The sequence below is a fragment of the Cygnus olor genome, chromosome 5 (assembly GCF_009769625.2).
Source record: "Cygnus olor isolate bCygOlo1 chromosome 5, bCygOlo1.pri.v2, whole genome shotgun sequence".
NCBI lineage: Eukaryota > Metazoa > Chordata > Aves > Anseriformes > Anatidae > Cygnus > Cygnus olor.
In genome coordinates this window covers 44,386,416-44,400,966 of record NC_049173.1, presented here as the reverse complement: position 1 = coordinate 44,400,966, position 14,551 = coordinate 44,386,416, and the positions used below count along the sequence as shown (strand labels likewise).

The following is a 14,551-nucleotide window of genomic DNA, read 5'->3' as shown; positions in this document are numbered from 1 at the left end:
CATTACAGTGAGACTATAACTCTGTATTCCAAATCAGTGAAATCTAAAAGTCAAGGAGAATTAACTTTTGAAGGTGTCAAATAAGATTTAGCATTTTTTACAGATGTTTGCACTTAACTGAAGTTCGTACTTTGCTGAAGTTTGTCTAAAGTGCTCTACCTTTCAAATGTCCCAATTTTTGCGCAAAAAGGAATATTGATAACTAAAAGCAGCTTTTAATAATATGCTGAAGTATAACAGTGTTTAAGCCTTTAGTAATATTCCTCACCGGTAAGTTGGTATTTGTTAGTATTGTAGAAGTTGTAATACAGGATTGTTGAAGATTGTAAAGAATATGGATGAATGTTTAAAATTTTATTATTCAGATGTGAGTTCAGAATGGTCATACATAACTAGTATTTATTCCATTCTAAATGGTAATTAACAGAAACGTTAAATATTAATTTGGGGAAAGCACAGCTAACGAAGGTAAATACCAGTTGAGTGTATTTTAAACATCTGGAATCCAAATCCCTGTTAAGAAAGAGGGAATTCATGAATAACAGATGTTTCCTTTTTTTAATCTGACAGCTGAAAGTAGAAGAGATTTTGCAGGAGGCTTTTAACTTCTGAGATAAAAAGTATTAGTCATGCAAATAGAGATGTCTGACTAGTATAAAACACAGAGACTTACTTGCAAATGGGTAGAAAGGCAATGTGGTATAGTGAATGAAGTATAATTTGGAGACCTGGGACATAATTTTGATCTTGCAAAGTGATGTCAGTCAAGTCACTTCATTCTTGTGACCTTTTTACATACAAAAATTTGTCTGTGTGAAGTAAGTTGAAATCAAATGTCAGAAATGATTAAGAATTGTTTTTAATGTGTGTTTGCACATGTGTGCGTGTTGTCATGCTCTGTTTTATTTGGTATGTAGTGCATACAAGTTCAGTTCTAAACTCTGCTTTGCCTGTAAGTGATGAATAATGCAGTTTTTCATCGAAGATTAAATTATTACATTGAGACTTAAAGAAACTGTTTTGTTCTTTGTAGCTGAGCCAATAACGTTTCCATCTGGAGGAGGCAAGTCATTTATTATGGGTTCTGATGATGTTTTGTTAAGTGTACTGGGCCTTGGAGACCTTGCAGACTTGACAGTAACAAATGATGCAGACTATAGTTATGATGTAAGTGCAATTTTATTTAAAATTCTTTATACAGTTTAATGTAATCTATGATAGTTGCTCCCTACCCCCACCCTGAATATTAAGAGATGTGGAGAACAGAGCTTTTAGTAGCAAAAACTTTAATGGGAGGAGGAGGGAGCACCTTGTGAATGTGCTAAGTAATTTGGGAAATCCAAGTTAAGTAAGATGACTTGTTTATTTTCTTCTTATTTAATTTTATTCATTTTTTTTCTTCTGGGGGGATGTGTTATGACATAAAATGACTTCTTAACATGAATTTCTTTTAAAGAAATGGCAGTGATACACTGTAATGGAGTGTTGAGAAGACATGGCATAAAACACAAATATTGATGTTAACGTCTTTGCTCCCCTCTTCATGTTTATATACAGTTAACAGCATAGAATATACATTGTTATATATTTCAGATATAAACTTTTAGGGAATATTTTTATTATTATCTTAAGAGTTCTGAGATTCTTTTCACCATATTAATTAAGCTACTGCCAGTAGTGTTTTCTCGAATTAATATTGTTTTCATTGGCTGGTAAATTTGCCTGATTAGGGAAATGTTCAGGTAAGTCTTACATAATGTACTGTAAAGTGTCTTGTGTTTTTTTGGCTTTGTTAAGGTACCTCACTTTGTTTCTATAACTATGTATAACTTTTCAAGTTAGATGCAGCGTGTTTGTATTGGAAAACACTATTAGGGTTTTTATTAAAATCTTAGAACCTGCAACGTGAAGAAATAAATTGTTTATAGCTTTTTACAGGGTCTGAAAATACTTAAACTACACAGCTTTTACTTAATCATAGTTGTACTTCTGTATTTGTAATGGGTAGAAATATTAGTACTTCATTACAGCAATTAAAACCTACATTTCTCCCTTATTGTAGGGTGTTGCATAGTTATATTTCCTCAATCACAAATGAAAACATTAATTATCTATCCTTCTGTTATTGAACTGTATAAAAATTAATGAAAGTACTTTTTTTAAATACTTGCAGTATTTCCATATTTTTATATATTGTCTTGTTCCCAGTAAAGGTTAATCTTCAGTTTGTCTGTTTCATTTCAATGACATAACACTTCTGAGAAATAAGGTAACTTAAAATCAAAGATCATTTTCAGCTCTTTGCATCTTATTCTTCTCAGGATTTTGCCTTCTATATAACAAAAATCTCCATATGTAAAATGTTGTAGACAGGCATGAGGATCATGTGCAATGTGTAGAAAATAATACTTATTTAAAAAATTTCAATAAAATCTATGAATAAGTGGATATGGAAGAAAAATTTTTTTGATAACTTTATTGTTGAACATGCTTTAAGGTGCTAAAATTTGAAACGTCCAGAACTGGTGGTAAAATAGTACCCTAACCTGCAGGTTTCTGACCTGTACTAAATTCCACTGGGGATTATGAAATTGAGTAGTTTGGGTTTTTTACATAGTGTTTTATATACTACTTTAGTTAATTTCTAAATTATCCTTCATTGAACACTAACTTGCTTGGGAGAGAATATAAAGCAGTTTAGAATTTCAGATGAATCTTCTGAACTTAGTTTCTGTTGGTGGTTTTTCTTTGGTGTTGTTCCCATTTTACTGATGGGTATGTCAGAGTAGTTGGATTTTCAAAAGTTTTTCATCAAAACCTTTTCATTAAAGGTTCTTGATTTACAGCTTGGTTTGGGAGGTGTATGAGGCGATCATCTAATTCGTGATTATCTGGCTGATATAGGACACAGGAGATAGGAATAAGTTTTTCCCCTTCAGATTAGGTTATTCACCAAATAGGAATGAGAAGTGATTGGCTGTAACCTTAATTCATTTTTCTCTGCTTCCTCTGCAGTGCTCTTAGGGACTTTCACAAGAGTATCTGAAAAATACGTGGTGATTTCTGACTTCCTCCTATGTCAGAAAAGATAAACTTGGAGTATCAAATAACACAGATGGAAAAGTTTTATTAATACTTTTATTTAAGAATAAGGCAATCTTTGTCCTGGTGTGGATCTAGAGAGACTGAAATTCAGATGGTATTAGTTCCCCATCACAATGTTCTTTCAGGTTAAAAATTCCTTCGTAGTCCCTAATTTCTGAAGTAGCTTCCACATAACTATGTATGTGCAATACAGTAAGACCATTTCTTAGCCTGTACTTGTAATACAGTACTTGAAGAACGTTAGTATCTTGCCTCTGTAACCCTCGCTGAAGCCACCTGTTCTTCCAGTAAGTCTTCAGATGAGCAGCTGATGTTAAGCTAAGTTAATGTTTAAGTTAAAACCAAAAAAACCACTGCACATTCAATAATTTCACTTGCATTTTGCTTGCAGTAGTTCCATACTCCTCAAATAACTCAGGTGTGAACTATTATAGTGGGAAAAAAAAACAAAACACACACAAAAGACAACCTCCCCACCCTCCCAAAAACCACAGCAGGCCTCCACTAGCTTCTGTATATCACTCCTTGATGAGGGTCATATTTTGAAAAGGAGAGAATGTGTGCGCAGGATGGGGATTAAATTTTAAATATTTAGAATTTTAACTGTAGCTGAATATTTTTCTGTATGGGAATATATTAGTGCACAAATTGTCCACAAGACTAGTCATTTAAGGTGTAGATACTGTAACAGAGTACAGTCATCTATAGTCATGTATTTCAATACGTAGTTTATAATATTTACTTTAGTGCACGCAGCTGTTTGTACCCTGAGGAAGCGATGTTATTATTAAATCAAATATTCCAATTAAATCATATAATCTTGATTCTATACCTGCACAGGATGGTGGTAGTTTTTGGTGGCATATCCAAAAGTCCTCATTTATCAGAGCATTTACATTTGGAAATCTCCTAAGCTGCAACATATTAAAAAAAATAACATTAAAAGATTAAAAGATACTGACTACAGTTACTAAGTATTATTTTCTTATTTTTGTTATTGCTGTAGGTGAGTAGTTAATTGCGATAGTCAGAGAAGGATGCAAGTCTCCTTACTGTGCCATAAGGATTCTGTTGACTGTGGGGAAGAGCTTCCCTCCCTATGCCTTTTTTTTTCCCCAATTTGTTTCCCTGCTGGTTTGTAAAGCAGAATGAGGAGTTTTCCTTGTATTCCCATACAGACAAACAAAATAAAGGCAAAAACAATTCCTATTAGATTAGGTTGGACAAGTATTATGAAGTAGGCATTTCCAATTCTATTTGTTTCTCTAATCTGTTTAGTGTTTTCTTTTTTTGTATGGTAAGGTTGATATGTGGTGTTGTTATTTTCTATTGTACTCTAAGTTTCAGGAGATTGTGGTTAAGTGTTGTTGTTGTTGTTTTTAGTGTTTTGTGTTTCTTGGGCTAGACATAATTCTTGTGTGTGTTTGTGGGGTGGTTGGGATGAGGAGGTTGTTTCTGGTAGACCCTACTATTCCAAGCATTTGCTCTGTGGCCCCTTATTGTTCCAGGAACTAGGATCAAGCTGACCCCTCTTGGTCCTGTCCGCTGAAGTTTAGGAGAAAAGGGAGAAGGAGCTCTTAAAGCTGAATGGTGCTCTAGTCTGTCTTCTCTTGATTTTCTGTAACTTCTGACATTTACAGTAGGACAGAAGACTTTATGGGGCAGTGTTCCCATGCCTTTCTGTTCAGAGAGGCTTCCGATTTGCAATACCTTATAACATTGATGCAGTATCACATATTATTACTGTTCTATTTTGCCCTGCCCTATTGTGTAGATCACATTTATTCTTTGTAATCAGCAAATATCGTTTCCAAGTTCCTTGATTGTGTTTTCGTGAGGTACACTTTTTTTTTTTGAAATAGACTACTGTATTTTTTTCTTAGAGGTTACAAGGATCTCTGTTTTAAAGATGTGTTAGTTGTTCTCTTGATTGTAGTAAGGATTTCAAGGTTCATTGGAAATGTGGACAATGGGAATTAAACCAAAATCATCTGTTCATACGTGTAACTAGATTTCTCGGAAGGTGTACACGGTATTTTCTAAAACAAGCACGATACTGAAATCTGTTTTAAAAACTTTAAGGCTTTAAAGCCATATTTAATGTAGGAAGTTCTGAAAATTTGGTACCTTGCATTTTAGCAGATTGCTCTGCATGTCTGAGAACGAAGTTACCATTGCAATAGCCATTTTAAGAACAGCAACAAAAGACTTGAATTTTCCTTGTTAAATAAGGACACGTGTACTTGGTCCTGCTTTTATTGAATGGCTGTTCATCACAACTGTAAGAAAAATGAATGTGTTATGAGTGCAAATCTTCAAAGAATTGAGGTCTATTCTTTAATCTGGGTTATAATACGATAAAATTAACCATTACACATTACAAATGTTTGGCTTAAATTTCTGTAAGCCTCAGTTTGCTACATGTGCATGAGTTAGCCAGATAGATGAATGCATTTCTATAATGAGGATTAAGAATACTAAGGAACTCTGTTTCCTAGAAATATATATATTTTTCTCTTTCTCATCTACTTTAGCCTTAGGTGAGTAAAGAAGCTGTTTTGACTGAAAACTATTAAGTTTAATACAGAGCACCAGAATCCCACGCTGTTCCCTGAAATAAAAAAAATGATTCTTTGTATGAAGGTTGTACATAATATTCAGTATAGTTCTAAATAACTTAAATTTCAATTGAAGATATTGTGATATTCAGTATGCTGGGGAGGAGGAAGATTAAAAACAAAATACTTTTATTATGAAGTGCATTTGTTACATGGTAATTAAAAAAAAAAAAGCATCCAGGTTGCACATCTAGTAAAACAGATTTGTTTCTTGATCTGAATTTGGCATGGTTTGCATTTTTATATATATATACATATATGTATGTATGTATATGTATATAAATAAGTATATGTATATAAATATGTATATAGGAAAAGCAAATGTCTCTGCATATCTGTAACTCAGAACAGTAATTGTATTGTCTGAATCTATTTATTCTGATTGGATATAATCAGATTTTGTTTGAGTAGTGGAAATTTGGTTCAGGCTGGAGATTTGGTCCAAGAATAGTTATTAGTGTATGTTACGTTATGATCTGATAACTTATTTTCAGTCCTGCCAGACATAAGGAAGGTACTGAGATTTTATTACATATGAGAGATTTTAATATCTTTTTAGTGTTACTGAGAGATTCTGGCCTACAATCGAAAACTGCTTTTAAAATATACATGGTGAATAGATAGTGTGTAATGCAGAGTATAGAATTAGTTTCCATTCATTCTTCATTTGCTAATTTTGGTTATCTAACTTAAGTCAGTTCTCTAAGTTCCCTTTATAATTACTTAAGAGGAAGAGAGGAGTATATGTATTTCTCCTTGAATGGAGGTTTAGAATAAGTGCAGTGTAGGTTTTTGTGTGTCTTCTCTACTCTCTGGTTAATATAAATTATACTCAGAGCTCTAAATTACTTTTTCTTACCAGAAAACCTCTTCCAGTGACTGTAACTTTTCCAAGGTACTGAGGATTAATACTAAGCAGTTATAATTTGTGTTTTTAGCCTAATTGTTTGTAGGTGAAGAGTATAAATTGTATGTTCACAACATATAAAATTTGTATGTATTGTTTCACATAGTTAACTAAGTTATTGCCTCACAAATTTATTTCAAGCTTTCAAATATATTAAAGACTTTCAAATAATATTTTTATATAATTTTATGTTTAAAATGATAACATTTATTAAGATTTGAATTAACTATTTATCTGTACATGTATTACTCAGTACATAGAATTATTCAAGAGTTATGTTTGGTTCTCAGTCAAGCTGTTCATCTGAGGAAGATCACTCACTGGGGGCCTGAAGCTTATTTTTATTGTGTTTAAGTGATAAATGAGCTTTTGACAGTTGTAATCTCTTCCTTGAGTACAGAGAACATTATAAGCAATGAAGCCAATACCTTTCTTCGGGGAAGAATAATTACGGTATCATTGCACAAAAGGATTACAACCAAATTTTGAAAATGAAAGCTGCTTATTTGTGTATTCAGCATTATACTCTTTTCCACCGTGGAACAAAAGCTATTACAGTGGGGAAAAAAAAATGCAGACTACTTTGCATGCCAGAGATGGACTTGTATATGCATATTAGGTAGATCAATAGATAAATGCATGTTTAAGGTTGAATATGTATTAACTGAATCAAAAATAGCATATTTTTTCTAAAGTACAAGTAGACAAATTTTTAAACTCACATAAAATTACTCCCTTTTCATTTTTAAGCTGCCAGCTAATAAAGATGCCTTCCGAAAGACATGGAACCCTAAGTATACGCTACGCAGTCATTTTGATGGAGTGCGGGCATTAGCTTTTCATCCTGTAGAGCCTGTGCTGGTTACAGCCTCTGAGGACCATACTCTAAAACTTTGGAATTTGCAGAAAACAGTTCCTGCCAAAAAGCAAGTATATGGGTTTTTATAAAGCATCAGTTGTGTTTTAAAAGCCTTTGAAATTGATTAAACTCTTAAACATTTTCAAAGTTTTTCAGTAGAGATTTCGTTTAGTGTAATTACTTTTCTTCTTCTTTCAGGAGTGCCTCTTTAGATGTAGAACCCATCTACACATTTAGGGCCCACATGTAAGTGTTTGACAGAATTACTGTTTGATAAATATGTTGTCGTCATCTCCTGGATTCATAATACTTTTCACCTTGAAGGCTACAAATGTATTATATTTTTACATCAGATAGACAAAATTATGCTCTTTAAAACCAGGCAAATACTGAGCTCGGCTTTGTTCCTCACTCTTTTGAGTATGTTGGTGGATCTAGTCAGTAAACTATTTTCACCACCTTCAAATATGTAATTGTAGCTTGCTCATCTGCACTTAAACAACCAATAGACTTTGTATCCTGAGCATGGCCTGTCATGAGCCATCTAATTCGGGGGCGTTGTTTTACAAGACAGTTAAACCTTGACTTAGTGGTGTGTCCAGAGTTGCTGCTTCCTTTGAGCTACAGGTTGTGCTTGTCTAGTATCGCAGCAAACAGATTCAAGAAGTTAAACCAGGAGTAGTCTAATCTTGACCAAAAAGTACTCCTAGGATTATCTTTATGAACCAGTTTACTGGAGTGTAGGTTTCTGTCTGAGAAAGTTAATGGTTTTGGTGGCAGGGGGCTGGAACCACCTCTGTCAGCACAAATAGTTATTAGATTCACATGGATGCTCCGTAAAAACTCATGCTTCACAGATGTAGTTTCTGTTGAAATAAGACCACGTTCCTTGAATTGGTTAAATTTTGATAGTTTAGTTAATTTGTCATATATACTTCAATATTTTAATACTGGTTGGTATAATTTGTTCAGATTTAATATATGTTCTAACAGAACTGTTTCTTTGGAATTCACATTTTTTTCTGTAACTAGTTAGTCCAATCTAGTGTGGGACTTTTTGTTTGTTTTGTTCTATTTTTAAATAGCAAAATTTTAACCTTTATACTGTTGGCAGTATCAGTAAACTTCTTGTTCTGTCTCCCGATAGTGGACCTGTATTGTCTTTGGCAATTAGTTCTAATGGAGAACAGTGTTTCAGTGGTGGTATTGATGCAACCATCCAGTGGTGGAACATGCCTAGCCCTAATGTTGACCCGTATGATACCTATGGTAAGTACCTTTTAAAAGATAAACAGCTGATAACCATTATCTTGAACATTAATTTTCTGCTTGACAATAATCTGTTTTCTAAAGCTTTTGTGGAATGTGAATGTCATTTATTAACTAAATTGTTTTGTTTTTCAGCTTTTTTTGTGTGTGGTAAATACTTGTTATTTCACTTGCATTGGTGACATACTTTGTAGAACTGTAGCAGAAAGACTGTCATTAGACCTCCCTTGTCATGAGGTCTAAATAATAAAGAAGAAATGAGTTACATCTGTTATTTTTTAAGGAGTGTGCTTTACTACTTCGCAGCAAAATTCCAGATTTTGGAATGATTTTTTATTTATTCTGATAGGAAATTCTCAGAAAACTAAGATTAGTTGTAATTGTTGAAAAAATATGGTTGTGTTTCTTTATTCCACGTTAGAAGTAATCTTGTTTTGATATTAGGGTACCTGAGAGCTTTAAAGCATTCCCCTGTGTCAGCAGAGTACACTGTTTTTTTAGAAATATTACAGCAAAGTCGTCAGTGTTTAAAGAGCTCAGAGAGGTGGAAAGTTGAGTTTGTTAGGTGTTTTTGCATCTTATACAAAGAAGAGGCTGCAACCAAGCATCCTTAAGATGGTAAATTTGAATGAAAGAAGTCAGCCCCTCTGAGAGGTGGCGGTAACAGGTGTGCATCATTCTGGAAAAAGAGATAGTTTGCAGAAGTTGTGAAAAATGACCTACTGTGTAATATTCTAGCTGCCGTTTTAAGAATAAAATTAAAAAAAATTATTTTGATTGATTTCTTTCCCTTCTCTTGCTTTCTTGATAAATAATAATGGCCATTCTCACTTCTTTGCTTCTTATAGACACCCTAGGGAAGAATTGTTTCTTTTCACTTTTTTTTAAAGTGATTTAATTTCAGTTACAGGTTGTATATGTTTATATGTAATTTCAACAAATGACTAAAGGAGTTATCAGGCTACAAATATGATTTGCTGATAACAAGCTATTTAAATGTTAAAATCTCAGTTTATTAGGTAGCTGCATGAATATGTTCAAAATTTCTCTGAAACTATTCTGATGAATAGTGGGGCAATGTTATTCATTGCACTGATTATTCACATGCATTGTAGTGGACCATTTTGTTTGTGAATCTAATCTATTTGTATTCTAGAAAACTACTTGAATAAAACAAATGCAGAAGCACCTGTCCTGAATTTAGTTTTTTATATGCATTCCAGTTTGTTCAGAATTCATGCTCACACTGAATGTTTGGCACTTATTTAGATTTTCCTCTTACTGATACTTACAGAATAGGTACATGATTACAACCAACAGATCTGTTAGAGCACAGATAAATTACTTTATTATTCTGTAAATCTTTTACTCTATGGGATATTTGTGGAATTTAATTTACTTTGAGGTATAAGAAATATTTAATTCCTAAATTTTTGTTTTTCCAGAGCCAAACGTTCTAGCTGGCACATTACTTGCTCACACAGATGCAGTCTGGGGTCTCGCTTACAGCGGTGTAAAGAATCACTTACTATCTTGTTCAGCAGATGGCACTATTAGATTATGGAACCCACCAGAAAAAATTCCCTGTATTTGCACTTACAATGGAGAGAAAGGTAGGGTTGTTTTTTTTTTGCAGTGAAATTTTGGTTTTGAAAATCTGTCATGAGACAGTTTATGATATGTCTAGGCTTGTTGTCTCTATTTCTCAACACTAGATAACAGAACTAACGGGAAAAGATCTTTTAATCAGATAATCCTGGTGGTGCAGCATTACTCTAAAGGGAACGTTTTCTTCATTATTGTATGAGTATAGAACAAACTTAACATTTAAACTCTGAAGAATTTTAAAGTGTTTCTTTGTAAAGACAATTCTTTCACTTTCTAGAGCATGGAATACCTACGTCAGTTGACTTTATAGGTTGTGATCCTGCACATATGGTGGCATCTTTTAACACTGGCAGCACAGTCATCTATGATTTAGAAACATCCCAGTCAGTGGTAATGCTTTCATCGCAAATAGAATCTGGTAAGTAAAGCTCTTTTCTATTAAATACCCATCTTGGATGAGGTACCTTTATCCAAGTTTTACTATATGGCAAACTAAAAGAAAAGCCTATGCACCTTACCTGCATTATGTCATTTGATGTCTTAAGTTGGCTAGATATCTAAAGATGTTTGGAACTGACGCAGTTGAAAAGGTTGTGGGTTAGGAGGATTTGAAAGCTGTTAGAGATAGCAAAAGCAACAGTTTTTGTTCTCTAAGTTAGGCTTTCTGTGGATTCAGTTGTCTGAATTGTGTAGTAAAATACAGAGTTTTCATCATATAGCTTCGATATGGAAGATCATAAGAAAGAAGTAAATTAAGTAGAAGATTAGTTCAGTGTCGAATCTGTACAGGTTGTGCTTAAATCCTCTCTCCTGTGGAACATTGATTATTAGAAATTCTGTTGCTACGAATAACATGCTACGAAGACATAGCTCATCACTGAGAATTGTATATAGCTGTTGACAGTCTAAATAGAGGGTCTTTATTCCATACTTCATTTTCTTGAACCTATGAGAGCGTTTTGAAAAAAAACAAAAAAAAAACCTCCAGTTTCTGGTCATTCTTGTCTTCAAAGTGAGATCTAAAAGAATGTTGCAAGTGGAGCATGTGTTTCTCCTATCCAATTAGTCCAGCTCAGTTAGTAATTACACTTACAGTATTAAGTAACTTACATAAAGACTTTGACAGAGGTTACAAAACTGTGCAGAAGCTATATAGTAGATAGCTTGTGCAAAACTGACATTGACAGTGAGAAACAACATTACAACTTGGAGAAATTCCTTTCCTAGCTTGAAGAGAGACTCTTAAATATAATCAAAAAAAAAAAAGAGGGAAACAGTCCTTAAAACACTGGCATATCAAAATACAGAAAGTGCTTTCTAAAAAGTATTCTAAACCCTTAAAGAGATTCTAAACTGTTCAGTGTTTCTTTAATCTCAAATTTGTAAAGATATCTGACAATCTGGTAGGTTAGGTTGACTTTGGTTATTTTGATTCTTTCTTTTGTTTGCAAGGTAAATCTTTTTTGATGTGGAGCTATTTTAGGTGTCTACTAAACATACATTATAATTTGTTTGCTTCTGCTTGGTTAGTGTTGCCCCAGTGTACTTTCTTCAGTTTCTTTGCCATCTCTCTCAAGGATCTTTCATGTGTATAAACAGCTTTAACCTTAAGGAACATTGGCTAGCATATACCTGGCTTAGTCCATCTCTTGTAAAGCAAGAAGTTGTTATTCATTGATATTTATTGATGTTGTTCCAAATGTGTTATTTATATAATATTAGCTAATAGAGTGTGCTGAAGTATAATGCTAAAATACTCTCACTTTAGCTTTTTTTCTTTAAGGCAGATGGATATGTTTGTGCTTGTTTTTGTTTTCAGGTGTACAATCAAGTAATCATATTAACAAGGTTGTAAGTCATCCCACACTTCCTGTAACTATTACAGCTCATGAAGATAGACACATCAAATTTTTTGACAACAAAACGGGTAAGGGTAAAGAGAACCTTTGGGACATTTACTGGACTAAAATTTAGGTTATTGCCCAGTTTTGATCATCATTGTCATTGCTACCAATGAAGATGTTAGATAAAAGGTGTGCTTATAACGTGAGTGCCTTTGAGAGATGTGTGTCGCTTACCCATATGCTTATGTAGTCTGTAGTTGAAACCTGATAATTTGTAATAGAATTGTAGCATTCAGATATTGGAATATAAATAAGCATGTTATTCTAGATTCCATTTAATGGGAATATTATTTTTAAAAGAAGCGGTACTTCACAGGAAATTCACTTGTTTATTTTGCTTTTAGGTAAAATGATCCATTCTATGGTTGCTCACTTGGATGCTGTCACAAGTCTAGCTGTAGATCCTAACGGAATCTATTTAATGTCTGGAAGTAAGGGTTTTTAATACTCTATGGATTTTTCATTTATGCTGTATGAATTTTGCATTTATGATGCATTTAAGTGTCTGACAAAAATCTAACATTGTCTTTTTTTCCTTTTTTCTTTTCTGTTTTTTTCCCCAAATAGGCCATGATTGTTCCATTAGATTATGGAATTTGGACAGCAAGACATGTGTGCAAGAAATAACAGCTCATAGGAAAAAGCTGGATGAATCAATTTATGATGTAGCATTTCATCCATCAAAAGCATATATTGCCAGTGCAGGAGCTGATGCCCTTGCCAAAGTATTTGTGTGACACAGCAGAACAAACCTGCATCATAACAGCAGGTCTGTTTGGACAAAAAAGAGGGAATGCATCACTGCCATCAATAAGGTTACCAATAAGACACTACATCTGATCTGCCTGGGTGAAGGCTCTTAAGTGGGGCAGGTATAAGTTGGTGAAAAGTCACCACATCTTGAACAATGTCAGGCTCATTCATTTAACTGTAATTACTGTATGGGGGGGGTGGGGAGAAGTAAAAAAAAAAAAAAAAAAAAAAGAATAAAAAGAAAACCAGTATTTGTAGCCTTGACTGGATATGAACTGAGCGTATGTCTGTTCTTTAGGTGTCTTTAAGCAAACGTGGAGTCTGATCTTACAAAAGACTTTTATTTTGGACTCTGTGTGCTGCCTTAGGGTTAGGAATGTGGTGCTCTTGTGGGGGGAAGTGAGCTCCAAGAGTAGCTTTCTTTTCATCTCTTAGTAATCTTCTGTTTATCAGTTGAATGCCACAGATTCCCCTTTTAAACTTTTATTTTGCTTTAAAGAAAAGGAAATTTAACTTAAAATATTTTAGCATTAGTTGCACAAAATGTTTGGATAAAATTCTAGTTTTTATAAGTCTTTTATATATTTAGCCTGTCACAACAGTGCTCAAGATTGTATTGATAATGTTTTTCTGCATTATAGAACCCTAAAACACAGAGATCTCACTGACCCGCTGCCGTGTAACCACACTCTTCCCTTCTTTTGCCTAATACAGCTCAGCTAAGTCCTTGCATAAGGATGCTAATTCTTCATCATCGCATAACTGTCTTCATAAATAAAGGACTGTAAAATGTGTTTAAATGAAACACAGAGGGGTTAACACCCCCAATGAACTCTTAAAAAAAAAAAATTAATCTTGGCATCCTATCACTATGTGATATTTTGTACATCTTACTGTATTTACGAGTTTATTTATCAAGGATTACCCATCTTGCTAATGGCCTATTGTTATTTATTTCACTTTTTGTTGGTCTTTATAGCCTTTTATGTAGTGTGTTAAAGGGCCCTGTATATCTATTATGGCACTCTTTGAACAGTCTAAAATAGATGAGAAAATGGGACATTTCATAATTCTAAAGTTGCAAACCAAGAATTTTTTTTCCTCTGGTTAAGTACCTGGAGTGGAGTTGTGATTCCAAAAAACAATCTTGTTTCAGAACTTTTGGAGTGAAAAATATTTTTATTTGCGTTTCGAATAGAATACAAAAGTAGTTGATTCAAGATTCATAAATCTGCTGTGTTTTAACTAGTTATTCCCTGCTTTTATTTTCTTTTCAGACGTGCTTCAGTTTATGGTGTAACTAAAGATTTTGTTTGTGTAATGCATGATTAATACAATAAAGTATTTTTTCTAGTCTTCCACAAAACTTTTCTGATCAGTTTGCGAGTTTTGATGAGTTTTGTAAGGTTTCTGTTTTACAAACTATGAATCAGCAAATTTTTAAGATTGTACCACATAGCAGAAGTACAGCTGTTGAAAAATAATGTATATAAAATGCATATAATAAATATTAAATGGTGTACCTGTA

General features: G+C 33.4%; 1 protein-coding gene across 6 annotated transcripts in view; it reads left to right on the top strand.

Annotated features, from left to right (window-relative positions):
• STRN3 (striatin 3) overlaps nt 1-14,551 on the top strand; it is a 60,195-nt gene extending 45,644 nt beyond the window's left edge. For all 6 annotated transcript variants that reach the window (XM_040558252.1, XM_040558257.1, XM_040558258.1 and 3 more), the window contains 9 exons: nt 1,034-1,167; nt 7,381-7,556; nt 7,688-7,735; nt 8,637-8,758; nt 10,204-10,371; nt 10,644-10,784; nt 12,186-12,293; nt 12,615-12,701; nt 12,838-14,551. In XM_040558252.1, the coding sequence (XP_040414186.1) occupies nt 1,034-1,167; nt 7,381-7,556; nt 7,688-7,735; nt 8,637-8,758; nt 10,204-10,371; nt 10,644-10,784; nt 12,186-12,293; nt 12,615-12,701; nt 12,838-13,007 (1,154 nt within the window). In that variant the 3' untranslated portion in view covers nt 13,008-14,551. The remainder of the gene's footprint in view (nt 1-1,033; nt 1,168-7,380; nt 7,557-7,687; nt 7,736-8,636; nt 8,759-10,203; nt 10,372-10,643; nt 10,785-12,185; nt 12,294-12,614; nt 12,702-12,837) is intronic.